This window comes from Oryza glaberrima, chromosome 1, assembly GCF_000147395.1.
Source record: "Oryza glaberrima chromosome 1, OglaRS2, whole genome shotgun sequence".
NCBI classification, from domain to species: Eukaryota; Viridiplantae; Streptophyta; class Magnoliopsida; order Poales; family Poaceae; genus Oryza; species Oryza glaberrima.
The window spans coordinates 20,182,668-20,207,880 of record NC_068326.1 but is presented as its reverse complement, the minus strand read 5'-3'; the positions used below and the strand labels follow the sequence as shown (position 1 = coordinate 20,207,880).

Below are 25,213 nucleotides of genomic sequence, written 5' to 3'. Positions count from 1 at the left end.
GTTCGCTAAATCAGATTGTCTTTTCCATCTAATTGAACAAATTCTATAGTAACCAGTTAACATCTGGAAGAAGGAAAAAGATATATTGGCTCGAATGGAATTACAGCTGTTTTATGCTATGTCTCTAAATTTTGTTGGGACTTCCTCCACATCTGTTGCGAGCAAGTTTAATAGTATAGCCAACTACTAGCTCTAATTCATCTATAGCCAATCTAATGGCTTATTCATACAATAGTTACATACTACACTATTAATACCTGGTCACACCTGTCATACACACACTGCGTCTTGGAGTCTGTACTACAGCTGGCTACAAATCTATAGCCCGCTGCTCTTCTCTCTCCTCATTTATCTCCTTAAAACATATTTGCAGCTAGCTTATAGCCTGCTATTGTACGTGCTCTTACTACAATTCTCAGACATGGGAGACTGATGCCGCCCAATATGACGCATGATGAATTAATCTACAAGAAACAGAAGCAGAGGCAACAAAATCGAGAGTAGAGTATCTTGCTGTCTTGCCACAAGAAGTAATGGAGAGGAACTACTGACACATCAGATGCTCTGCATTCTATTACTTGCACCCCATCAAGTATAGTACTAAGCATATCCAACAAACCATACATTTTTCTCTAGATAACAAGCCAAAACACATGAAAATGGCAGACAGACATGAAGGACCGAAAGGATAACCATATCGACAATATGTTATAATCACAACAAACAGATAGAACAGCCTACAGGGAATAATCTAAAGGATCATCGACGGAACGATCAGATGCCCTTTGGTAGCTCAAAGTTCCTTGACTGGATTGGACAACCTCCATTTTACAGATGTGACTAGCCCAACTTGCAGAGGTCAAAGGTGCTAACTTGAGTTTGGTGATAACGCTATGCATGCTAGTGTAAGTTCCTTTAGGAAGAACAATCAACACCTTCTCTAGCAAGTATGCCCCTTCCACGATGAATTTGAGAAACTCAAGGTTTCCAGGACACCATGGCATCCCATGGAACACTAACTTCTTGAGATGAGAGGTCACACACTCAACAGGAGCAACCTTTCCCCAGAAACTGAATTGTTCGGCTTCTGAAGCCTTGTCCGTTTTGCTCTGCACAAGAAGAAAAATTGATCACCTCCAGCTATCAAAGGAACATATGGCTGCAGTGAGTGTGTAAAATGATGCATATGTCGGGAATGAAAGAATGGCTGCAGTGAGTGTGTAAAATGATGCATATGTCAGGAATGAAAGAAGAAAGACAGCTATCTCGCAAACTCACATTTATGTATATATATGTCGGGAATGAAAGAAGGAAAGAAATCTCACAGTTATATGTAGTGTCTCAACCTCTGGAAAACACCTAAGGAAGCTGATGGACATCAAAGCCTCCTTTCGTACTCCGAAATGAACACAGAGACCCAAAACCTTCACGCTGGGGATAAGTGTCTTGAAGCTTATATTTGTGTTTACCTTCAAATTCAACGATTAAAACGCGTTAACACAGTTTCACAGATTCGATATGATTAGAGATATATAGTATCCAACAAAAGGACAAATACCTTAACTGTGGTTTCGTTGATCACCAAAGTGTTGATGCCGGTGTCCAGGTAACCGAAAATGCGCATTTTGGTGGCACGGCTGATTGTGACCTTAGAATTATATCTTGAGTGGGGCAGCAGAAGATCCTGCCACAAAACAACCCTGCTGAGGCAAGGGGTGTCCAAAACGTTCACTTCCTTGGCCACCGACTTCCATAGCAAAGTATTGCGGATAGTATGGCTACTCATTCGCACGGTGGGGATTTTGTTACGGCTCGCAAGAATCTCCACTGTCTCAAGCGCTGGGCAGACAGCCAAAACAAGGGACAGATCCTGGCTCTTCATTACGGCGTTGCATATCTGGATCTCTCGTAGCTCAGGGAAGCAGGCATGGTCTGGTATGAGGTCCCAGTTGCATTGCACGGAACCAAGGAACAGACGCCGCAGGGATGAGCAGGAGAACACAGCGGAGGGGAGAGCAGCGCGCGGCGACCATGGCGCGCCCATCAGGCACAGTTGCCGAACGCCCTTGGCGGCGAGGGCTCGGAGCCAGCCTCCCAGCTGGTAGCCCTGGTCGTCGGAGGAGAGGCAGCACCCAACGGAGGCCGCGGGCACGGGGCCTGGGTGGGCGGCGAGGACGGCGGAGACGGTGGCGGCGACTCCTTCCCGGCCGAGGCGCGTGCCGTCGCGGCGGTGGAGGAGGCCGGCGTCGTCGAGGCGGAGCGGGACGCTGGACCAGAGGCTCTTCCAGCGGGGGGAGAGGGCGGACGTCGCCACGGCATCCATGACGGGGAGCTTGGAGAGGATGACAAAGAGGAGGTCGTCGGGGAGCCCGGAGATGCGGTCGACGCCGCCGCCGCCGCCGCCGACGGCGGAGAGGAAGGGCCCGGTGGTGAAGAGAGGCTTGGGGCGGCACTCCGCGATGACCGCCTCCATGCCGGCGCGGTGGTCGGAGTCGGAGTCGGAGCCCGATTGGATTGGGGTTTTGGCGGCGTCGGGGTTTTGGCGGAGGAGCACGAGGAGGACGAGACGAGTGCACAAGCCTTTTGGTCTGAGGTTGTGGGCGACTGAGAGGCCCTCCTTATTTTGGGCCCAGCACAAAACCAACTGTGAAAATAGGAAAAACAAAGTCCAATCTGAGTCCCTCAGCTAGTGGCCCAATCTTATTCATCTCCCTCGACACTAAAACTGGGTATGTCGACCCCTCTAACTATTCAAACAACACAAAATGACTCCCTCTGTGGTTTTAAGGGCAGTTTTCGACGGCTTGGCACGCTGATTTGGTCCACCTGTACTAACATAGCATCTATGTGGCTGTTAAATCGAAAGAGCTAAAGAAACATCCATGGGACCTACATGTTAACGAGTACTCCCTCCATCCATAATATAGTAACCTAGGACCAGATGTGACACTTTATAGTACAATGAATCTGGACAGTAAGTATGTTCATATTCATTGTACTATGAAGTGTCTCGTCCGGTACTAGGTTACTATATTATTGGACGGAGGGAGTATTTTTTTTACTACTCTTACACCGATTTGTCTCCATCTTGCCCATGTTGTCAAGGGCACCGAGCCACCGAGTGAGGTGCGATGGCCAAGGGCACGAGGGTATCTGCGGGAGCTAGAAGCACCGACGGAAACCATTGTCACATCATGATTTTCGTTTCAGGATTTATAAATTATTACTAGAATTTATATTAAATATTCATTAATTTATAAGTGAAGTTAAATGTGGGAGATAAAATTTTCTAAATATAAAGCATGGTTGGATTTAAATTTTATTAAACTCTCCATGATTAACTATACTCTCTGGAATTTCAGAGCTCAATTACTAATTTTAATAATACAAATAACATTTGAGTAATATTTAAATAATAAATTAATCATTAAATGATCTGGTTTTAATTTTGTTAAATACTTTAAGTGTCCAAGTATTTTCAGGATTTTTTTCCTGAAATTATGTGAGCATTGGAAGTAGTTTTAACAATTTAAAGATCATTTCATTGGTTAATTGGAAAAGTAATAAAAATCCTCTCCTCAGCTTGGGCCCTTTTTGGCCCAGAAAAAAAGGTCTAGTTTGCCTCACCCGCGCCTGTTCATCTTCAAGCTCCAGCCAGGACCCGAGCTCCCGTGCCCGTGCACTGTGCCGCCGCCACCTTCCCACCAAATCCGGCCTCCGGGAACGGATTTCCCTTGATCTCCCCTACGTTTCCCCAATAAAGCCCATCCAATCCAAGCTCAATCCCGCGGATTTCGGCCTAATCTTCCTTCATCGAATCCATCTGTTCCCGAGCCGATCTCTCCCTCTTCCCAAGCCCTCCTCTCTCGTTTCCAACCCGTAGCTCGAGCTCCCGTGCCCTAGCTGCCTTCTCTCTCCACCTCCGGCCGCCGCTCCAGCCGGCTGTAGCCGTCGGCTCCGCCATCTTCTGTCAGCGCTGTCGCCACCAACAGGACCGCAGCAAAGAGAGGAAGACCGGCCTCCACGTTTCATTCGCCGAAGATCGCCGGAAGCCGTCCTCGCCGTGAACCAGTGGGTTGCCAATGTGTTTTGATCTCCAGCCACCGTGCGCCGTCGCGCCGTCGTTGTCGTCTTCACTGGTCGTCACTGTTTCCTCCTTCGGCATTGCAGCATCAAGACGAAGCCCGGCCACCCCTCCGTTGTCGCCGCTCGTCGCCGGAAAGTCGTTCCACCGTGGACAGTACCTCGCGCCGGCCGTTTCCCGTCGCCGTTTCTCGTCGCCGCCGCCATTGGTGAGTTCGCCGTCGCCTCCTCTCTCTCTCTCCCGATGCTGTCGCCTCTCACCGGAGCACCGCCCTTCGAAGTCGTCGCCGGCGATGATGTCATCGCTGATGTCAGCGCCATCTCATCAGTCCAAAATCAATATAAGCTTTCCTCTTTTCAATGAAATATTATTTCTTTTTAATATATGTCATCTACCAAATATTATCTAATCTATTTCCGAAGGATGTTTTTACTTGTGACTTATATTTTTAAAATTTTTTTAAAAAATTTTTAAATAAGATGGACGGTCAAAGTTGAACGCGGAAAACTATGGTTGCACTTAAAATGGGACAGAGGGAGTAATTTCAAGGTTGTTGTTCAATCATGACCAGCTTAATTTTTTTTCCTCTCAAATAAATTGTTTGGGATTTATCTGCTAATTGAGAGGTGACAGTGTGACACGTGGTCTAATCAATACTGCCCATCACGGCCAGCATTAGATATATTGATTGATTGATTGATACGGATGCATGCTGTATGTAAAATGCTGAAATCTGAACTTCCGACTTCACTTTAATAATTACTCCCTCCGTTTCACAATGTAAGTCATTTTAGCATTTCTCATATTCATATTGATGTTAATGAATCTAGATAGATAGAATGACTTACATTGTGAAACGGAGGAAATAGTAAAGATAGTTAGGAAGAATTATACCTCACTCCAACATGAAATGCTCATATCCTAATTTCCCTTCTTTTTTTTGGTTGCTGAACTGAACCCTCATGCTCTGTGTTCGCACCCTTTTGCACCTGTTGGAGCGAAATGTTTTGCATTTTCTATTCAGCTGGATTGGTGACACTCATCCCCTCCTGCATCCATTTCCTTGCAGGCAATTGCTGTGAAATATGGAACCTGACACTGACAAGCTTCAGAGCCTTCAGATCAACCCCAATAAGGAAACAAACCTTGTCGCTGTATTCAAGAATGACTACGTAGATGACGAGGATGATGAGGACATGGATCCTCAAGTAACCTTAGGGTTCATAGAGGAGCCAGAGGGACCAGAGGACTGGCATCTTCTTCTCCCTCAACACTTCCCCAATAAAGCTGGCGGTGTTCCGGTACGTACAACGGTACAGTCTGCGTTATATGTGTTCTTAGAACGCCATTTTGAACTTTCTTAAGTGAAAAATCTATTGCTTTCTTCAGGCCTGGCTTGATCCTGTTAATTTGCCATCTGGCAAGTCCAGCTGCTGTGACTTCTGTGGCGAACCACTACGTTTTGTTCTCCAGGTTGTCTTTCATTTATATGACAAACTGCAGGTTTATGCATATAAGCCATCAATTTGTTAACAATCATTTATATGCAGGTTTATGCACCAATTCAGTGCAAGGAGACAGCCTATCACCGCACATTATTTGTGTTCATGTGCCCATCCATGGCATGCTTACTACTAGATCAGCATGAGCAGGGGAAGGATAGGGCAGGTAATCCTAGAAGAAGGTGAAGCTGGCATAATATTTTTGTTGTTCTTCTACACAGTGTTCTCACCCAATTCTTTTTGGGTATATTCTGTTAACCTCTTCTGGTGATCTGTTGCAGTGTTAGAGTTTTCCGGTGCCAACTTCCCCAAATTAATTCATATTATTCATTGAAAGAGCCTGAGGGTTGTATTGGATCCATCGGATCACAATGTGCAGAAGGTAGTCTTGTTTGATATACTTTCTGCTTGTTTGGTGCTTGCAGTGTGGTGTCCTCTGTATGGCAATTTTGGGACATGCTCACAAGAATACCCCTTGTCACTGTTCTATATTTCTCCCTCCAGTTTTTTTTATATGACGTTGGCTAGTTCAAATTTTTAGAGGAAACTAGTTCAAATTTATACTAGCCAACGTCTGTATGGAGGTAGTATTTGTTATTGCATAAATGGTTGTTCGATAAAGGAAGGTCAGATGAATTTTGTGCGTTAATCATAAGCTGAATTCCAGGAATTATCACCGTCTATTTTGTGAAACTTTCACAAGCTTGTTGAAACAATCTTTTAAAGTTGTCTAGAAAATGCACTTTTTATTCTCACATTTCCTCTTGAAAACACTATGCTTTTGATAATTTTATGGACAGCTTTACGTCCAGGAAACACTTTGCTTTGATATGATATATTGCTTAAATAATCCATTATGCATGCTGTGTATAAATCATGAACACAAACTTATGCTTTTTGTCTTCAAATGTTTCTATTAGGATCCCAAACTCGGTTTTGTTGTTGGTGTGGCACATGGAAAGGGGAAAAAGTTTGTAGTCGTTGTAGGAAATCCAGTTACTGTTCAAAGAAGCATCAGGTATCAACTAACCAGGCAATTATATTGTATTTTCAGTTTAATCAGTTTGTTTGCGCTGCTAGAGTTTTCAGATATCACTGTTTTGGATTAATCACTCGGTAATATCCTTCCTCAGGAATTGCATTGGCGTGCAAAGCACAAGAATGAGTGCCATCAAATATCTGGCTCACATAATGCTTCTGCTATTATGCCAGATGCAGGAAAAGGTAATTGCCCATTGAGTTCTCCATTATCTCTTAATTGTTCCTCCATGTTTCATAAAATAAACATTTCTCCATCTAATTTGTTGTTCTAACTATTTGCAGTATTTGCTGGCAATATATGGCCTGAATACATGGTGGTTGATGAAACCGAAAAGGTGTCTTGTTTTGCTAGTTGTGAGAATAGATCAGAATTGTTGATGGAACAAGGCCAAAGTGAAGAGGATGACATGACGGCATCATTGATGGATCAGTTTGAGGTTTTTGTTTTCCTGTTATGCTTTGCCATATGTTTGCTAATGCACTTCTAGAGTGTTATTTATTACTTTTTTTTTTTGTGTTGCAGGTTGATGATGACAATAGATGCTGGGCATCTTTTCTAGAACGCATCTCAAGAGAACAGGATCAAGTTTTGAGGTGATTTTGGATGCCTTACTTTGGGTTGTTAATTGTTATCACTTTTTGGAATAGTGTCTTTACTTTGTCAGTGTTTTCAATTCTGAATTAAGAAACTACAGCAAAGTCCTAGTGCGGTAGTGCCTTGCCACAACTCCTATTGGAACATCATTTACCTTTTAAAGTTGAATAGATGCTTTGTTTAATTTTGTGGTTGCATGGGCTTCAATACTATATGGGTTTCTGAGTTCAGCATTATGTTTCTTGAAATTTTAAAGGCTTAAGTTGTTAGTTCCACTGGGACCGTTTAATGTGGTTTGGGAGGTCAGTTGACGGGAAGGTATATCAACTTGGAAAACAAAATCAATTAGCGATGTTTTATTGTACTGTGGGAAACTTCTGTGTTTAATAACCAATTAGCTGGAAGCCTGGAACCTAGCATGTTTGCACTTCAGCACATTTGTAACTCCAGTTGTAGTTTGTGTCTTTATGCAGTGAAATGTGCCATCAGTAGCATATGGTAAACTTGAAATAATCATATTCAGTTCCCCACCTCTCTTGCATGTCTGTACTTCGCAGACAACTTATCTTAAGCATAATTTTGATTACTTCGTTATGCAGATACTGCAGGGAATCAACTGCAAAACCACTTTGGGCAGTATATTCTGGGTCTCTAACCAATGCAGCTATGCCATCTTGTATATACTGTAATGGTCCACTTTGCTATGAATTTCAGGTTGGACAGGTTTCATATCTTAGGCTGTTGATTTTACTAGTTGACCAACAGGAAAAATATAAAAGACTTCTCTCTCTAAAAAAACAGAAAAGACTTGTAGATGCATGTTTTTATGGACCTACATTTTAGGAAGAGCATTTGCATCCATCCTGTCATGAAAACTGCATACTCTGAAATACTTCTGTTAGCTTGTTGCTCCTAGCCACCCAACCTGTATCCAGCTGCAGGGTTAGGTCATATTTGATGGGTCACAGCAAACCTTGCGAACCTAGTCTTGTGTGGTCTGGTCTCTATAGTAACCAGAGTAAATGGTATTCACAACTTTTGGTTAGAACAGTGTTATCTTCTATGTAATTCATAGAGTTATAGATTACAGTTTACTTTTAGCCACCAAGAGAATATTGAATTCGCAAACCTATGATATCATTGTCCCACCATTTATCGCATATTCTCATTGGTATTGTTAAGTTGCTGATTTGCAGAGGCCTCTCCGTTGCAAACTGGCAAATTTCTGTTATTTACTGATGCGTGTTTCAATTACAAATGTTATGAAGTATTTAGCTGTATGCATGTATGTTTGAAATCAATTTACATAAGATAATGCTAAGGAGCTCTTAACATATACTGTGATTTAAGCACATCGTACATGCCACTAGTAAATGAATTAATCACATAATTGTGAACACTAATGCAATTATATCAGCAAGTTACAACATCGTTTCTATACCATGTGGACATTCTAGCGTGGTCGTGTTTCAGCTAATTACTGACCATAGTAAGTCTTAGGAAAGGCAACCTTGTACCCGAATGGACTGTTTTAAATAGATTTCACTGATTGGCATACTTTCATACAGTTTATGTTGTTGGTTACATCCTTCCATGGTTTCATCGCTATTTCCTTTTGTATGCAGATAATGCCACAACTGCTCCATTACTTCCATGTTGAAAATGAACCAGACTCACTTGATTGGGCAACAATAATTGTTTACACATGTAAAGGGTCCTGTGATCAAAATGTCAGCTACATGGAAGAATTTGTTTGGGTTCAGTTATCTCCAGCAACAACTAGAACCAACCAAAGTACTTGCCCCCCTGCTGGCTTGTAACTTCTCTTCAATACATATTTCTGTGTGATTAATCCATTTTTCCATATTAATAACTTGCGATCAATTCTAAAAGAACCGTTGTTTTCTATCTTTCTCAAATATATGCAATGGTAGTAAATGTGGCTTCTCCAAAATTCATTTTTGCTGGTGTTGGCCCACTTATTTGTAACTTTCTTGATACATATTTCTGTGTGCTTCATCTGCTTTTCCAAATTAATAGGTCGTGAACAATTTTACATTATGTGTAAAGAACTGTTGCCTTTTTTTTTTCTCCCAAAGATATGTGGTAGCAGTAAATGTAACTTCACAATAATGCGTTTCTGCTGCTGTTGTGTTACCTGGGTGGTTGGCAAAACTAGTATTGGCTTTAGCTGTCAATGAAATGTGCTCACGCTAGCTTTCTGTTTGGAAGATTTATTAGGCGCGTTAATCGTATGATCTTCTGCAGATGATTGTACACTACACATGTTTATATGCAAGTGGCTGGTTGGTCTGATGCAAATCATGTATTCGAGTTTTAAGATTTTGTTCAAGTTTACAAATTATGGTGTAGGTTATTGAATTCCATTGCAGCATGCTGGCATTTAGTTCAAAAGAATATATGGAGAATTGGAGATCACATTGTGCCCCTGAACCCGTCCGTTTTATAAAAAAAATGTAAAAATGGTGTTACAACACTTCCAGCAAAATCTGCACATATGTTTTGTCCAAGAAAACACAGTCATGCATTTATACTGCAAGCATGCTATTTACATTATTATTGTTCATGAAACCTTACAGATGTTTCTTTCTGAGAGTTTACAAACGTAGTTCTGACTTGCAGGTAACCGACTCCCTTAACCACTGAAAACCTTCGAAGGGTTATTCGCTCGGAGCAGTCGGAGCTATAGATGCATGAGGGTTTATCATGATTATCATAGTGAAATCTATCGAGTCTAATTTTGAGTTCTGATGGTGTTGCTACTTCTATTGCATTGTCGGAAGGCGGTTGTCTGGATGGACACAGCAAGTTGTGTTTTTTTGTCTGCTATTCTCACAAATCCATTCCGCGCTAGCAGTTCAATACCCAAAACAAAGAATTTACAGCAAATGGTTCTACTTTCGGTAGAAATTTCATATCCCTAGTGGAGTTACAAGGCTTATTACTCGGGAAACTCAAAACTTCATGGTGCTGTTTTGCTTTTATTGGTGCTCTGAAGGCATCCATTATGTAATACTCCCTTCATTCCAAATTGATCTACATATAGTTTTTTTCTGAAGTTATTCCTAAATGATCTACATATCTGTGTTCATTTATTAAGTCTATTCGTTATTTGTGCATTGGAGTAAATGGACGTTGATGCATGCATCTATGCAAAGTATTTATAACCCACGTGCAATATCTTGATTTGCTATTGGCTAGGAAATAGTAGGAATGGTGCCTGCATTGAGTTTGTTGCTAGAATAAATATAGGATGAGAGAGTTATTTGCTTTTCTTGGTCTTGGCGTACCTATGAAATATATATGTAGATCAGTTTGGAATGGAGGGAGTAGTTTTTAGAAAGCTAGCTCTGGTAGGATTTTTAGCAGAGGTTTTGGGTTTTATTGTATCAGGTTTTTAGAATTGATTATTGGGAAGAGAAAAACTAGGAAGTTTATCTAAGAAGTCTTGGTGACTTGTAGTTTACATTGAACTCATTTAATATTTCTACATAAGGTTTTTATGATTTTTTGTACGGAAAGTCTTTAGAGGTTTATTTGATTTCAAATCCTCTTCTATATAGAAAGTATTATGATCTCAAATAAAATCTATATATTATTGTTAACTTATGCACGCCAACAATTGTTTGCCTTTTGGCCTAGGGATGAAAATGGTCACATGAATTTCCAACTGACCGAGCATCGTTTACATATAAATTATATCATTTTCGATTCTTGACATATATATTTTTTTAATCTCTTTTAGCATCGTTATTGACATTATATATTTAAATTAATAAATATGATCAATTCTCTACCAACGGGGAATTATTTCTGAAGGGATGTTAGTGTTTTCATCCCTATTTTAGCGCCAACCCTAGTAGGCAGTAGTACTATAGGATCAAAAGCAAAAGGAGAGTTTGCAAAAAAAAAACAAATAAAAGGATAGTTTTCAAGAGGTTTGATCCCTAGCTTATTTTCTTATGAAATCGAGCCGTACACATGTTTACACTAACATTTTGTTTTCTTTCATGTGAACTAAAATATGCAGTATTTAGAAAGTACCAATATCCTCCAAAAATTAGGTCCCATTTTGTTTTGAACCAAAAACATAGGAATTTTATAGAACTATAAGTTTATAAGATTTTTTTTTCTATATGGCCTTTTGGAATAAAGGGTTCAAAACTATTGAATCTTATGAAATTCCTAAGAAATGCCTTAATTTATACAAGTTTTGGAGGATTTTTAATATGAGATCTAGAAAGTTTCCTATGAGTCTATCTATCTCATCTAGCATATGTTTTTCCTGCGGTCCAGTCAAAGAATTATTTTTGTATTTTTCTGTGTTTTATAATCCTCTGGTTAGCATTTAAATTTCTATTAAAATCGTGTATATATATATATATATTCCAGAGTTTCGAAGTAGCCCTTTTTATCTACTCAATCCTCCATTCAAAAGGGGTCCTTCGTGCTCCTTTTTTTCCCTAGCGAGAGGTGCGCGTGTGGGCGGGAAAAACCAAGACGAAGGAGTGCGGGGGAAAATTGGGTTAATTTGATCCATGTCATTGCAAATATACCATATTGAAAAAATATTATTACTATTAGTGAAGGGGACATATCCGGTGAAAACGAGCTAAGTGTTGGAAACTCGTGAAAATCATATCTAAAAATTTTGTAAATTCATGAAAAAAAAATACTATAGATAGGTGTAGATATGAAATACATTCTCACTAAATCTCAAGTTTAAACTCAACTTCATTGACAAATTTCAGGTAAATAATAACATGACACTATTCACCCGAAATTAATCTTTTTTTTGTTTCTTTTAAACGAAGTTGAATTTTGAGTTGAGATTTGGTGAGAATGTATTTCATATCTACAGCTATCTCTAGTATTTTTCTCATGAATTACGAAACTTTTAGGTATGATTTTCACGAGTTTCCAACACTTAACTCGTTTTCACCGGATATGTCCTCATTAGTGAAACTGGGTAGATGCCACTGCATTCTTCCAAATTAGAATTGTGCCACTCCATGATTTCCGTCATCTCCGTCCCCGTCCCCGTCTCTCCACTATCGCCTCCCTGTTGGCCAGCCCCAGGCTCCTCCCTCGCCGATGACCTCCTTCGTCCCCATCCATCGTGCCTCCCTCTCCTTAATCCTCCACCATCTGCCGCCGAAGAACTTGTTCCTAGACAAAAAAGATGGCACCGCGAGGTCAAGCTTGCCAAATAGGACCATCTTCTCCAGCTACAGGTCGAGCACGCGCATGAGGCACGACTCTTCGGTCATGTCCAGCGTAGCCAGCCGGTCGTCGCCAGCGCTAAAGAGGTGGATGTTGTTGAGTTGGCAAGGGTGTTCCCCGGCTCGACATGCTCCTCTAGAGTGTGCGCAACACGGAGCTCGGTGTCCGGCACGCGGAGTTCTTTCCCGAGCTTACCCACCATGATCTCGTCTTCTTCAATGCTGCAAAAAAGCCTCCATCTCGTCCATCCCAATTATCTTATTGGCACCGGCCTCCGCCTCCTCCAGCGAAAGCACTGCAAAACCGAGAAGAAAACTTGAGATTGCAGTTTGACGAAGGGGGAGAGTCGAAGCTAGTGGCGAAAAGCTCACAGTTTGCCCCATCGTGGATAACGAGTCGTGGGAGACCATGCTGCTCTTCGTCTTCTTTCAAGGTAATCCCCCAGTCTCAAGCAAGGGGAGAAACCTGGAGCATGCAATACTCCTCACAACGGTCGTGAGTGCTGAGACGGCACACGACGTTGCGAAGGAGGATGAGTCTTGACTCCAGGAGACCAGTGATCTCCATGCTCGGCTTGGAGTTGATGGAGATGGGAAGACAGCGAAAGCGGAGCCGGCCCGCGTTGTCGGAGTACTTGGCGGTATAAGGGTTGTCGATGTAGAGCCATTTCTGCATCCAACACTGATCCCATTTTGGCATGGATGCAGGAACCGGCCAAGAATCCGAACGCTCCGGTCGGAGGTTGAAATTCACGCTGCCGAACACCGATTTCTTTGGTCCGGCAGGCGTGTGTACGTCCTTCATCGAAGCGCTGGCAATAAAAAGCAAAGCGAAAAGCTCTGCGGAGGGGGCGAAGCCGCTTGTTCGGCACATCCACGTGAAGACGGAAAGCTTCGCAATGGCCGAAGGACTTAATTGCGGCAGCCTCGCCTCATAGATCTCCAAAACAGAGGCCAAGAAGTCGTCGCATAGTAGTCGGAGACCCGCGTCGAAGAAAGTGGCGAAGACCACAGTACGCCCATCGCCTGGTCTCTGGACCTCGTCATCAACGGGCCAAGAAGCTTGACCTTCGGTAGTTACCCCGGCGAGGACCATCCCGGCCAAGTCGGCATCTTCGACCAATGACTTGCCCAAGTAGCAAGTTCAGTTTTCGGTGATGCTCCTAGGGTCTTCGCGCAGGTTTGCGAGGCGCCACGGCGGCCGTGGCAAAAGGCGAGAGGCCGAGAAGAAGGGAAAGAGGCGAAAGCTCAGTGTGGCGAAAGAGACTGCTACGAGAGCGAAAAGCACAAGGGCGTAAGAGCTTAGGAAATCTTAGGAAACGGTCACGGTGAAAACTAACGAGCGGTGAAAAAGTGAAAGCGACCCGGGGGAATATATAGCCCGGCAAAACGACGGTTCGACTAACAACCAATCAAAACTCACCAAGTGTCACCAGGGGTATACGAAACGGTAAATTCCCATCGGATCGGGCCGCACAGTACAAGGCCGAATATACACGATACCCACGGCCCAAAACTGTTCAAAACAAAAAAAAAGAGAGAAAAATATTTCGCCCAAAGCGAAAGGGGCAGATTAAGAGTGCTAAATTTTTGCAGGTGAAAAGTAAGTTTCGGCAGGAACATTGGCCGAAAGGGGGCGCCTCATGCCATACCTTATATGGTCCATGGTCTCGGCCAAAGCTCCCTACTCACCCTTGCCCGTGAGGGGCTTGTTGGAGGTATGTCATGAGGACCTTCGGCCAACCCGCTGAAACCACCTGGGCTATCGAAGAATCGTCTAAGTCCATCAGGCGAAGACCTTGGGCGAAGCCAGAAGGGTGAAGACTAAGGGGTTTGTCATGGGGCTGCGGGCGAAGCCTAGCGACGAAGGTCGACGGGTTCGCCACCAAGCTCGATGATCGACCGAAAGCTTACCAAGGGCGAAGGCCTTCAAGCAAAGCATGAAGCCGTCGCCCTAAGTAGATAATGCCTTCGGCTAAGGGCCAGGGAGGCCTGGCGGACCGTGGAGGCCCTTCGCCACCTAATGGGCCGGCCCAGAAAGGCCGCCCTAGGGTCCATGGGTACAAAAGACAATGTATACCCACTATAATATCCCTATAATAAAGATAACCATGTAAATTCCCATATAACAACCTAACCCTAGAGGTATAAGCCTATACTAGCATTATAAATAGTCCCCTAGGGTCATATAATGGGGGATCCAAAATTTTTTACCAGTTAATATACTACTTTACTGTCCAAATACACCTAACCAATATCCACGTTCTTCGATGTGACGTGGTTGCTGTTCGACAACAGTAATAGCTAAGACCCTCGGAATCCCGGAGCCGTATTTTTTTTTTTACATAATAGATTGAAAAAACGGCCTCTACATTCTCTTGGATGTGCACAGACAAGGAGCCATGTTATAGTTCCTCTTGTGGCTATAAACTCTGTTCTTAGCAACATATATCATGAAAATAATTGAGTCAGTGGACAAACGCATTTAGCTAAAACCAAAAGTCAATGTGAAATGAACGAGATATCAACCAAAGACATCTACATGTAGTGTGTATCCCAAAGGAAAAGGAAATCGTCACTGATCGACCCGGCCGGCTAGCTCGCACGCCAACCTAGCTCTTTATTTGTTTATTTATTTTGCAAAACACCAAGCTAGCTTTTTATCTACCTTATAAGAGCAAGTACAATAGTATGCTATAAGCTGGCTAAATGCTGAGGTAGAGAAGAAAAGAGAGGAGAGGGGGATAAGCTGTGTGTAAACTTACAGCCGGCTTGAACGTAAGAACCAAGAAACTATGTGATTGAGATAAGTGGGCCCTATATTAATTGTAAAGAGCTAACTATTACTCCCTCCATTCTAAATTGATCTACATATTTCATAGGGACACTAAGACCAAGAAAAACTAATGACTCTCTCATACTATATTTAATCTAGCAACAAACTCGATGCATGCACCATCCCCACTATTCCCTAGCTAATAGTAAATAAAGATATTGCATGTGGGTTATAAATACTTATGTGCATTGATGCATGCATCAACGCCAATTTACTCCAATGCACAAATAACGAATAGACTTAATAAATGAACACAAATATATAGATCATTTAGAAATAACTAAAAAAGGTATATGTAGATTAATTTGGAATGGAGGGAGTATATGAGTAGGCTAAGAGAAGACTACAAAGAACCTTATAGCCAACATGTTGGCTGTATTATTAACCTTGCTTTAATTCACCAATCTATCTATCTACCTTATAATTCACACTCATCTTAGGCTGTGTTCTTTTCCATGGGTTCCAACCCACCCCTCGTTTTCCATGTGCACGTTTTTCAAACTACTAAACGGTACACGTTTTGCAAATAGTTTATATAGGAAAGTTGCTTTAAAAAATCATATTAATCTATTTTTAAAATTTTTTATAGTTAATACTTAATTAATCACGTGTTAACCTATCGCTCCATTTTCCGAATGGAGGGGAGGGACCACTCCAAAAGAACACAGCCTTGCTCATCATCATCATTGGACAAATCCAACGTGCCTCATCACTCTGCCCTTATCCAACGGTCCTGATTCGCCATTCTCTCAAAAAAAAAAAAAAACATCGCCAGTCGCCGCCCGCGCGGAGCATCCATCCTCAACCTCCCAAGTTCGGCGCCCAATCCCGGCGATGGAGATCGCCGACCTCCCCATCGCCACCTCCCACCGCGCCAACCTCCTCGCCGCCGGCTACTCCTCCCTCGCCGCGCTCTCCGCCGCCTCCCCTCCCCGCCTCGCCCGAGGTACGCCCCCCCACCCATCACCCCCCACCTGCGGGGGGTTAGGGTTTAGGGATGATTAGCTAGTGCGTTCGTGCTCCGATGGATGATCCCCTTTTTTTTGCTCGAATTGGTACCAGTGTCTTTGCTCCTAGTCTCGTGCCGCGTAGCTGTGATATTTATGTCTCTTATTAAGACATTGCTTGGTCATCTCGTGTGCGTGTGTGTCTATTGGAGGATGAGCCACTGTTCTTGGCATGTTGTTTTTGCAGATTTGAGCATTGAGGTACATGAGGCTGAAGAAATCCTCAAGGTTGCCGTGGGCGCCAACAAGTCCAAGGGAGCAGATGGGCCTAGCACCAGCAGTGTTCTCAAAGGTACAATTACTCTCGGTCCGCTCCGATGCAATTTTCTTGGTAGATTTATCTGTGCTTTGGTTTCCCTGTGCCATGCTTTCTTATTGTGTAAGGTAAAATGATGCCCTAGGACGATATGGTGTGCACATATACTTTGCCTCCGTGGGAACATTTTATTGTTTCCCAATCATCAATAACCCATGTTTGATTCTGTGAGGTCCTAATTTGTTTGATGTCACGGAGATCCTTGACATAACAATGGACCATAATTTGTACTGCTTTTGACTCGTGCGGATATTTACAGGTGTGCAAAATGCATGGGATATGCTATCTGATGAGCAATCACGGAGGCACATCAATACTGGATCTGCTGACCTCAACAACATCCTTGGTGGAGGGATTCACTGTAAAGAGGTTACTGAGATTGGTGAGTTACTTTTAACGTCTCTACTAACAAAGGATGAGATTCACTATCTCCTGATAAAGCCATTAATTTTCCATTCCTCCGACGAATTGTATTGATTATAACGATCCATGTCCTATGTGGATACTGAATATCTGATAAGCCTTTGGTTTTCCCCTATTTTCTTGTAGACATTGATTGTTATGCCCATCTTTTTTTAATCTGAAGTGACTGGCCTAATCAACACATCTAGTTTGATTCAGGTGGTGTCCCAGGAGTCGGTAAAACTCAACTGGGGTATGTTGTACACAATATTAAATGCAAATTCAGATGAAGATTTCACTACTAAAGACCTAACTTTTGTCAGGATTCAACTAGCAATCAATGTTCAAATTCCAGTGGAGTATGGTGGACTTGGTGGGAAAGCTGTTTATATAGGTACATAGTTTCACACTAAAGCACTTATCATCTTTTGTCTTAGCAATAAAGTCTTAAGAGTATCTGCTTATTTTAACAGATACAGAGGGAAGTTTCATGGTTGAACGTGTCTACCAAATTGCTGAAGGGTGCATCAGTGATATACTGGAGTACTTTCCACACTGCCATGACAAGGCTCCAGCCGGACAAGAAAAACTGAAGCCTGAGAGTTTCCTGGCTGACATCTACTACTTTCGAATATGCAGCTATACTGAACAAATTGCAGTCATAAACTATCTGGAAAAGTTTCTTGGGGAGCATAAAGATGTAATTTTCTTGAACAATTTAGTCCTGAATTATTAGTTTATAACCACCTTAAGTTTGTACCTTAATTTCTTCAAAATAAATATGTTTTGCATTAACGCAATTTTGTCCCACAGTAGTTTCATGCCATGCCATTGCTTTTACAATCTACCACAATTTATGAAATTGAAGCCAATAATTTTTTCTTCCTCCTTGACAGGTAAGAATAGTTATTATTGACAGCGTTACTTTCCACTTTCGGCAAGATTTTGATGATATGGCACTAAGGACTAGAGTGCTTAGTGGATTATCATTGAAGTTGATGAAACTTTCAAAGGCATATAACTTGGCGGTAAGCTGCCTACCCTATTAGATCAAGTGAAGCAGGAGCTACCACTGTTGGTGTTAGTTTCGTAAAATGGAGATCTGTGCATATTCATTCAACATCTGCAATATATGTGATGTCATTATGTCATCCGTCTTGATTGATGTAATTTTGGATATACTCATATGGTAACACAAAGCCATTATACTTCTACAAAAACACTAGGTTTCATTTTTCTTGATTGATTACTAGATTCAACCAGAGTGATATTCTAGTTGCTAAAGCGAGATTTGAGGTAGCTTTATAAGCATGTAACATTTCAACTTCAGACAAATCAAATTAGTTCTGTTCAGCAGCAGCAAACATGATTTTATTTTGTTAATGGAATGTGCTAAGACTTGTTCTTCATTGTATTGAGATTCAAATGGGATTTTATCAGTGGAGATCAAAGATTAGAAGGAACAAATGCCTTTATGGGTGAAGATAAACTATTGACCACTAGGGGCATGGTCTGCTCGGAACCACAATAGTTACCCTCATGGCCATTTCATAATTTGCTAACCACACAATTACTTTATGCTATCCTTTCTTCCACTATCCTCCCCATTCATATTTCTTTATCCCATTTTGCTCATTCCTCTATAAATCAGGAATGACTTAATTACGGTTTTGCCTTAGGTAGAGATACCCTGCGCAATGAGGTTAACATACTTATCATCTTATTTTGTTTGAGCAGGTTGTGTTGTTGAACCAAGTTACTACTAAATTCACAGAAGGATCATTTCAGTTAACTCTCGCTCTAGGTCAGTTTCTATTCATAAATTATAACCCCTCTTTTTAGTTCGCAATCACCATCAAATGCCTACATTTTCATTTTGTTCCCTAATAATCACTAGTGACTAAAATTAAAGAACCTGACTTGATGTTCTTACTGCTGTGGGCTTTGATTTGATGGGCTGTGGCCATTTGGCTAGGTTGGCCTTCATTAGGGAGTAATTATATCGAGTTGCATTAGAGATAAGTACTAGGAATTTATATTACAGACCTTTTTAGGTGAGTATTAGAAATACAATTACCATCTACCTATGATGATATTTGCTCATTATATTATTAAGAGATGGTGAAAAAGAGCCACTATGTTCACTCTCAACTCTCAAGGACTGGAAATCACCACCTTAATCAAGAGAGAGCAAAATATCTATGTCATTGATCATGGCAGAGCCCAAATTATGACTATGTGATATCACCTATACAGTATACAATATACTATTTTATTATTGAAATAGAATCGAGAGTTATCAAATACATTTCTACTTTTGAATCAATTGTAACCTAGCTCTGTACAATTTGTGTTGGAAATTTGGTAACTGTCTACTAATTTAAGGTTGTTATGGGTGGGGACCTGCCCTATAAACGCTATCGGACAGTTTAAGAAGAATTTAGCATCGAATAAACAAATCTCCAAGTCTCTCTGCTCACATATATCCAGACATTCAGTTGCTCCTACTGATTTCTGTCTCCTCTCTGCCAAGCCTACTCTTTCAACTAATGGGTTTACCTCAAATTGTCCGTGTGTGATCTTCCTCTGATCATAGTTATTAGAACCGGACCAGACCGGCGGTCCGACCAGAATAAACCGGAACCAGCGCTCTTAGCAGTCAGGTTCGATTAAAAGACCGTTGCGCAATCGGACTGGTAAATACCCGGTCAAACCGGGCGGTTTTTTGGTAAACTGGCCGGTTCTCTAGATTTTGGCCTGTTATAAGCCGGTGATTGCCCACGTGGGCTTGTCAGCCATTGCTCGAGTATATAATATAAGAGAAAATTGAGGTAAAAAGAGTGAAGGCTGGGAATCGAACCCGTGATCACACGTGCAACACCCAAATACTCCACCGTTGGTCTATGACATTTGTTGGTCTTTATGATGCGTCATTTATCTATGTAACCCGGATCAAACCGGTGGTCTAACCGGTTAGACCAATAAACCAATGAACCGAGCACTTCAGCGGTTCGATCACCGGTCCGGTCTTAATAGCTATGCCTCTGATGGATGCTTACCCTGTTATGTGGTTTGTAATACTTACTAAGAGAGTAAAACTATGCTTGGCTGCTATACCTTGGTTTGTAACACTTACTAAGTTTTGGCTACTATACCTAAGATAGTTTAATTTATGGGGTAGATGGCATGTTTTGGGATACTCTGTTATTTAGAGTTAATGAATTATTATCCTGGGATATCAATTCCAGTTATTGCTTGTGGCAAGCAAAGCTGTGGGGTCCTTCTGGTTGTAGTTCACTTTGAAAACCATGATAATGCAGGTGAATTAATATTATGTTACTAATTTCATGCCATTTTTATTTTGTCACAAAATTGAAACAGATTCCCCCGCTGGAATGTAAATAAAATGACTACAAAAATATATAAGATGCACGTACAACCTTGATATGTTCCTTTTGTGCAGCATGTTACTTGCTGACTATTTCTTGTATTGGACCGTCGTTTGTAAGGAATGGTAATAATGAAAATGCTGCTATGCAGGTGACAGTTGGTCCCACTCATGCACCAATCGACTAATTCTGTATTGGAACGGCAATGAGCGGTATGGATACCTTGACAAGTCCCCTTCACTACCAGTAGCATCAGCACCATATGCAGTGACAGTTAAAGGGGTGAGAGATGCTGTGAATTCAAACAGCAAGCGAGTCCGGGTAATGTAGCAATCTTGGTGTTGAACCCTTTTACCATTAGTAGCCGTCGACCGTCATGTCTAAACTGTGCAGCATTCTCTGATCTTTCTAACTAAGCTGATTGAAATTTGGATCATGTGTAACGCTGTCTTATTTGCTTCTGCCGGTAGCTAATTGTACAAAGGTAACTGAAGCAAAAGAGGGTGCTTCATTTTGGTTGATCCAAACATGTAACAACTAACAAGTACTCTACAGGCCTGTTACAAACTTACAAACAGAATGATGCCGGATGTGTTCCGATGCCAGGAAATTATCCTCGTTTTTTCATGGGCTTTGCCTTTCAGTTTCTAGTCATGCCAAGCTGTGTAAACTGGGTGCTGGTTTTGGAGCAGTGACCAGTGAACAGTGACCCGTGAACTTTCACTTTATTCTGAGCTGTGCTTCTACTAGTTTGAGGAATAAAGCGAAAGTTCTTGGTATATGTCGAGGATTGGTAGAGTTTGCGTGTTTTATAGAATTGAATTAAACCATGCTCCACTCCTGCTTGTGCAGGGCCTCCCCTGAATTCCTTCCAGCTTCAGTCTCGCGCTTGATTGTTTTCGCGAAATGTTATTTACATTGTTCTGTCAGTATCTTATGGAGTGATCCCATATGCAACGTGTTCGATTCAGGCGCAGCAGTGCGCTAAACTGAATTCTCCTAGCAATCCATATGCGTTGTGCCCTGTTGCCGATGCTCGATGTGAATACGAGATCATCATCAGGTTTGAGCATCATTCGGCTGCAGGGTTCTTTCAGGTGATCCTCTGCATCTATAACAATAATAAACAAGAAAAATTCCAATCTCCACTACATGTACTCTCTTCATCCCAAAATATAAGAAATTTTAAATGGATGTGACACATTCTAGCACTATGAATCTAAACATAGTGTTCAGATTCATAACACTAAAACGTGTTACACCCACCCAAAATCTCTCATATTTTAGAAAAGAGATAGTATTCAGCATTTCCCTCCTTGTCATCTTTAGTGGGGCTCATGGCAGCAATTCGTCATAAGTGCTAAAAAATGCAATGACGAGCAAAGTACTATGCTAATCGAGCGATCGCCAAATCATCATGTTTCCCGTGTGGAACCACGTAAATAGAAGTCAATAAAAAGGACCGTGTCATGTTCACATTGAAGCCAAACCACACCCTTTTTCTCAGTTCGTTTTTGGGGTAAAGCATGCCGTGCATCCAGCTCGATCACTGGTATGGCAATTGTTGTACTGCTAGCATGATGCATTGATGCTCTCCTATTATCCAGTAGGAATCTCATCATCTCCCAAGAGAGAGAGAGAGAGAGAGAGAGAAGAAAAGGGCACAGGATCTCATCATTGTCTTGCTACCGTGAATGAGTACTGCCATGGCCTCACTGAATTTGCTGAAGATTTTCAGTATGGTCAGGTCAGCCAGTAGGGTACTGCCACTGCCATGGCATCACTGAATTTACTGATGATTTTCAGTGTTGGTCAGCCACTAGGTATCATCCCAAAGGAGCGGTCAAACCGGCAATGCTCAGTAAAACGGTCAGGCATTGAGTTTTTTTTTTTTTACAGCATCATCTACTGGTAGAATTCCTAGGTAGGCATGCAGTCAGGTTGACTCTAGATAATCGGGTCATCTCGAGTTCTTGGACTCCTTGGAATTGGTACAACAGGAGATGATTCAGAGATTAAGAGGCCAAAAAAAAAAAAAAAGAAGGATGGAATACAGCATGGATGCCGACTCCCCATATGCGATGTGTGTGTGCAACTTTTGAGCAAGCAAAGGTGCAACTTTGGACGAGGGGGGAGCAAAAGCTGTTGTTGTGGTTTGCCAAAGCAGACGACGCATGTCATGGGTCGCATTGCAAAGTCGTTTTTTCCTTCTCAGAAATTTGCTATGCATGATCAACGGTTATAAACAGCTGCAGCGCATATAAACATGTTCTCCTTTAATTAATCTATAGTTGTCTGTCTCAAGTTATATATGAGTTGTATAACTGAATCGTATGTGTAGCAGTACTCCTTTGTTCCCCTCTCTATCTTCACGAGAGCATGGATGTGTAGCAGATGGCTAGCTGCAAGCAAAATGGCTGCGCCCGGCAGGGCATTGCTGCTACTGCTGGTAGTGGTGGTGGTCCAGTTCTTGATGACAATATACCCCAGGAATATTTTTGCGACCAAAAGGAAAACTCGTCAGATAGTATGTTCACTGATCCATTCGGAACAGATGGATTTCTTGATCAATAGTGAAACATTACAAAGTTCAGAGCAAGCAGTAGAATTTCCTCAAAGGGCTCCTTTAGAAAACAAAGGGTTTCTGAAGGAATTTGGGGATAATTCAATCCTTTGGGAAATTTTCCTATGTGATCTTTTGGATCAAAGGAATATCCATCAAAAATCCTATAAAATTTCTTTGGATTGGCTCCAAACATAGAAATTTTGAAGGAATTTTAATATGAGATCTAACCTCTTAAAAAAAGGTATTTGTGTCTATCTCTTTTTTGATTCATGTGGTTTTCCTTTGCTTTATCCAAACGGCTATTCTTGTAGCTTTCATGCATATTTTTTTTCAATCCATATGTTTTATGGCCAGGACACTGAAATTGTGTGTTTTTAAGTTATTCCTGTATTTTGGGAATCTTGTGTTCCAAAGCAGCCACAAAATTTTAAGCAGGGCTATATTATTATTATTATTATTATTATTATTATTATTATTATTATTTGAAAGTAGAATTACGTAGACACACAATTCTTGCTTACTTTTTTCAACAAATTAATTGTACTCAAGTAGCGTTTATGTTCCAGATGTACAAGAAATCCTTCCGCTTTGTTTCTGTCAGTAACAGATGAATTTGATGAGCAATGTAAAGTTTACAATAGTATTCTCTCCGTCAAATTATAGGACGTCCTTACTTTTAGAAAAATCAAATTGAATAACTTTTTAACTAATAATCATACTAAATATATTTATGCTAAGTATATGCATGTTATATCATTGTATTCATATTTTGAAATCTTTTCATATGATGCTAATTTCATATTCGTTGGAAAACATAACGTGCAATAAATTTAATGGTCAAAATATATCATTCAAAACCGTGTAAAGAGATATAAACCTCTTATAATTTAGACGGAGGAAGTAAATTGGAAAAAAAATGTCATTTTTGAAACATCATCTGTACTGTGTAAACTAAAGGGTCATGAGATGTGAGGTTAATTATGCAAGATTGGTCATGACATAATTTAGGCCCATCTCCACTAAACACCGGAGGAGGGTAGGTGGCTTTGTGGTACTACCGTACCATATATGAACGGTCCCGGATCATATGGCATGGAGAATGAATAAAGACGACACAAGTGGCCTTAAATTTTGTTCATACTTGTTCGTCGACTACGGCTTGTTCTCTTCCCTCTGTTTACCTGCACAAGTATATACTATATAATTGTATGTTAATTACTGGTTGTTGAGTTACCGATAATACACCGGCAAAGTTCGTAGGAAGTAATTAATATGTAGTTACAACAAAAGAACAGGGATGATCGATAAACGGTGGGCTTGGATTAAAGTGGTTTGTTTGCATGCCACTTAGAAAAATTAACCTACTCCATCCAACAACAGATCGAGATGATAATTAAGAATTTAATTACACGCCAAAAGAATGAGATGAGTAGTGTGGTTGTAGATTTAACTCCAGCAGATACAAGTTGTGATTGATGATACGTGCAGTGAGATTGTCATCATGACGAGAACTGCCGCGCGCCGATTGGTTTGGTCAAATACGGATAATAAGTAAAAAAAATAAGTAACAATTTGTGAGTAACTTTTTATATATGCGTTCTGAGCGAGAGTAAGTCAATGCTAAAAAAAATAAACCTCGATAAAAAAAACTTTAAATAATTAAGTTTTGAAATTCAAATTTTCAACAGCGGTTGATGCTGTATGGACGAAAAGATGGGAACTTTCGCTTGTTCGTTTTCTCCTCTTGTTGTCCGCTCGCTCGCTCGTCTTTTTTCTCCGCTGATGCCTGATAGTACTGCATATGGCAGGTCTAGCAATAATACAGAGGAGTTCACTAGATAGATCAAAATTATGCACATCATGCATGTACATGATCGTTGTGAAAGATGTTTTTTTTTTAATTTTTTGGTGCAAGCCACGCATTGTCACGCCAAATATTGAATGTGTCATAGTTTATTAGCGTTTGGTTGGCTGTTATAATTGTGGCAAGTCATACTTTATTGTTCTACACATAATTCCTGGCTAAACATTACCACATTTTGAGCTTTTCTTTTCTTTAAACGGTGGAATGGTTGAATAGTTAGATGATTTTGTTATCACTAATCGAGGGAAAAGTCAATAAATTAACTAACTTATTATGAAGCTGAAAAATCTATTAGTAATAGTTTTTCTCAAGAAATTCATATATAGAGAGTTTTTTCTTCGAAAATCATGATGTTTATAATCTCGAGA

General features: G+C 41.2%; 3 protein-coding genes across 6 annotated transcripts; 2 read left to right on the top strand and 1 right to left on the bottom strand.

Moving 5' to 3' along the window:
* Window positions 1-640: 640 nt before the first annotated feature.
* On the bottom strand, window positions 641-2,518 carry LOC127760365 (F-box/FBD/LRR-repeat protein At2g04230-like). Its single transcript, XM_052284605.1, has 3 exons — window positions 1,559-2,518; window positions 1,326-1,469; window positions 641-1,109 (listed from the first exon to the last, which is right to left on the bottom strand). Exons 1-3 carry the CDS (start codon window positions 2,471-2,473, stop codon window positions 738-740), a joined length of 1,431 nt encoding a protein of 476 aa, XP_052140565.1. The 5' UTR covers window positions 2,474-2,518; the 3' UTR covers window positions 641-737.
* Window positions 2,519-3,661: 1,143 nt separating this feature from the next.
* On the top strand, window positions 3,662-10,257 carry LOC127768354 (uncharacterized). Of its 3 annotated transcripts, none has more exons than XM_052293928.1 (12): window positions 3,662-4,292; window positions 5,154-5,385; window positions 5,474-5,557; window positions 5,635-5,768; window positions 5,868-5,968; window positions 6,507-6,604; window positions 6,720-6,810; window positions 6,910-7,064; window positions 7,151-7,221; window positions 7,822-7,936; window positions 8,848-9,016; window positions 9,866-10,257. In XM_052293928.1, exons 2-12 carry the CDS (start codon window positions 5,170-5,172, stop codon window positions 9,880-9,882), a joined length of 1,251 nt encoding a protein of 416 aa, XP_052149888.1. In that variant the 5' UTR covers window positions 3,662-4,292; window positions 5,154-5,169; the 3' UTR covers window positions 9,883-10,257. The 3 variants fall into 3 exon arrangements, with proteins under 3 accessions (XP_052149888.1, XP_052149882.1, XP_052149874.1); XM_052293922.1 differs by lacking the exon at window positions 9,866-10,257 and having other exon boundaries at window positions 3,662-4,071; window positions 4,171-4,292; window positions 8,848-9,575; XM_052293914.1 differs by lacking the exon at window positions 9,866-10,257 and having other exon boundaries at window positions 8,848-9,575.
* Window positions 10,258-16,065: 5,808 nt separating this feature from the next.
* LOC127761046 (DNA repair protein RAD51 homolog 3) lies at window positions 16,066-21,028 on the top strand. Of its 2 annotated transcripts, none has more exons than XM_052285256.1 (9): window positions 16,066-16,247; window positions 16,496-16,600; window positions 16,884-17,006; window positions 17,246-17,279; window positions 17,350-17,420; window positions 17,500-17,726; window positions 17,923-18,054; window positions 18,764-18,830; window positions 20,567-21,028. In XM_052285256.1, the coding sequence occupies exons 1-9, from the start codon at window positions 16,136-16,138 to the stop codon at window positions 20,743-20,745; spliced, it is 1,050 nt and encodes a 349-aa protein (XP_052141216.1). In that variant the 5' UTR covers window positions 16,066-16,135; the 3' UTR covers window positions 20,746-21,028. The 2 variants fall into 2 exon arrangements, with proteins under 2 accessions (XP_052141216.1, XP_052141224.1); XM_052285264.1 differs by having other exon boundaries at window positions 16,104-16,247; window positions 17,236-17,279.
* The last annotated feature ends 4,185 nt before the right edge of the window (window positions 21,029-25,213 follow it).

Excerpts from the sequence above, each read along its gene's own strand:
- LOC127760365 (XM_052284605.1), bottom strand. The coding sequence starts at position 2,473 with ATGGAGGCGGTCATCGCGGAGTGCCGCCCCAAGCCTCTCTTCACCACC. Across the intron at positions 1,470-1,558 it reads TCAACGAAACCACAGTTAAG|GTAAACACAAATATAAGCTT; the intron begins GTATTTGTCCTT and ends TTGAATTTGAAG. Across the intron at positions 1,110-1,325 it reads TTGAGACACTACATATAACT|AGCAAAACGGACAAGGCTTC; the intron begins GTGAGATTTCTT and ends CTTCTTGTGCAG.
- LOC127768354 (XM_052293922.1), top strand. The coding sequence starts at position 5,170 with ATGGAACCTGACACTGACAAGCTTCAGAGCCTTCAGATCAACCCCAAT. Across the intron at positions 5,769-5,867 it reads GCAGGTAATCCTAGAAGAAG|TGTTAGAGTTTTCCGGTGCC; the intron begins GTGAAGCTGGCA and ends GATCTGTTGCAG. Across the intron at positions 7,065-7,150 it reads CATTGATGGATCAGTTTGAG|GTTGATGATGACAATAGATG; the intron begins GTTTTTGTTTTC and ends TTTGTGTTGCAG.
- LOC127761046 (XM_052285256.1), top strand. The coding sequence starts at position 16,136 with ATGGAGATCGCCGACCTCCCCATCGCCACCTCCCACCGCGCCAACCTC. Across the intron at positions 17,421-17,499 it reads TGGGAAAGCTGTTTATATAG|ATACAGAGGGAAGTTTCATG; the intron begins GTACATAGTTTC and ends TTATTTTAACAG. Across the intron at positions 18,831-20,566 it reads TCAGTTAACTCTCGCTCTAG|GTGACAGTTGGTCCCACTCA; the intron begins GTCAGTTTCTAT and ends GCTGCTATGCAG.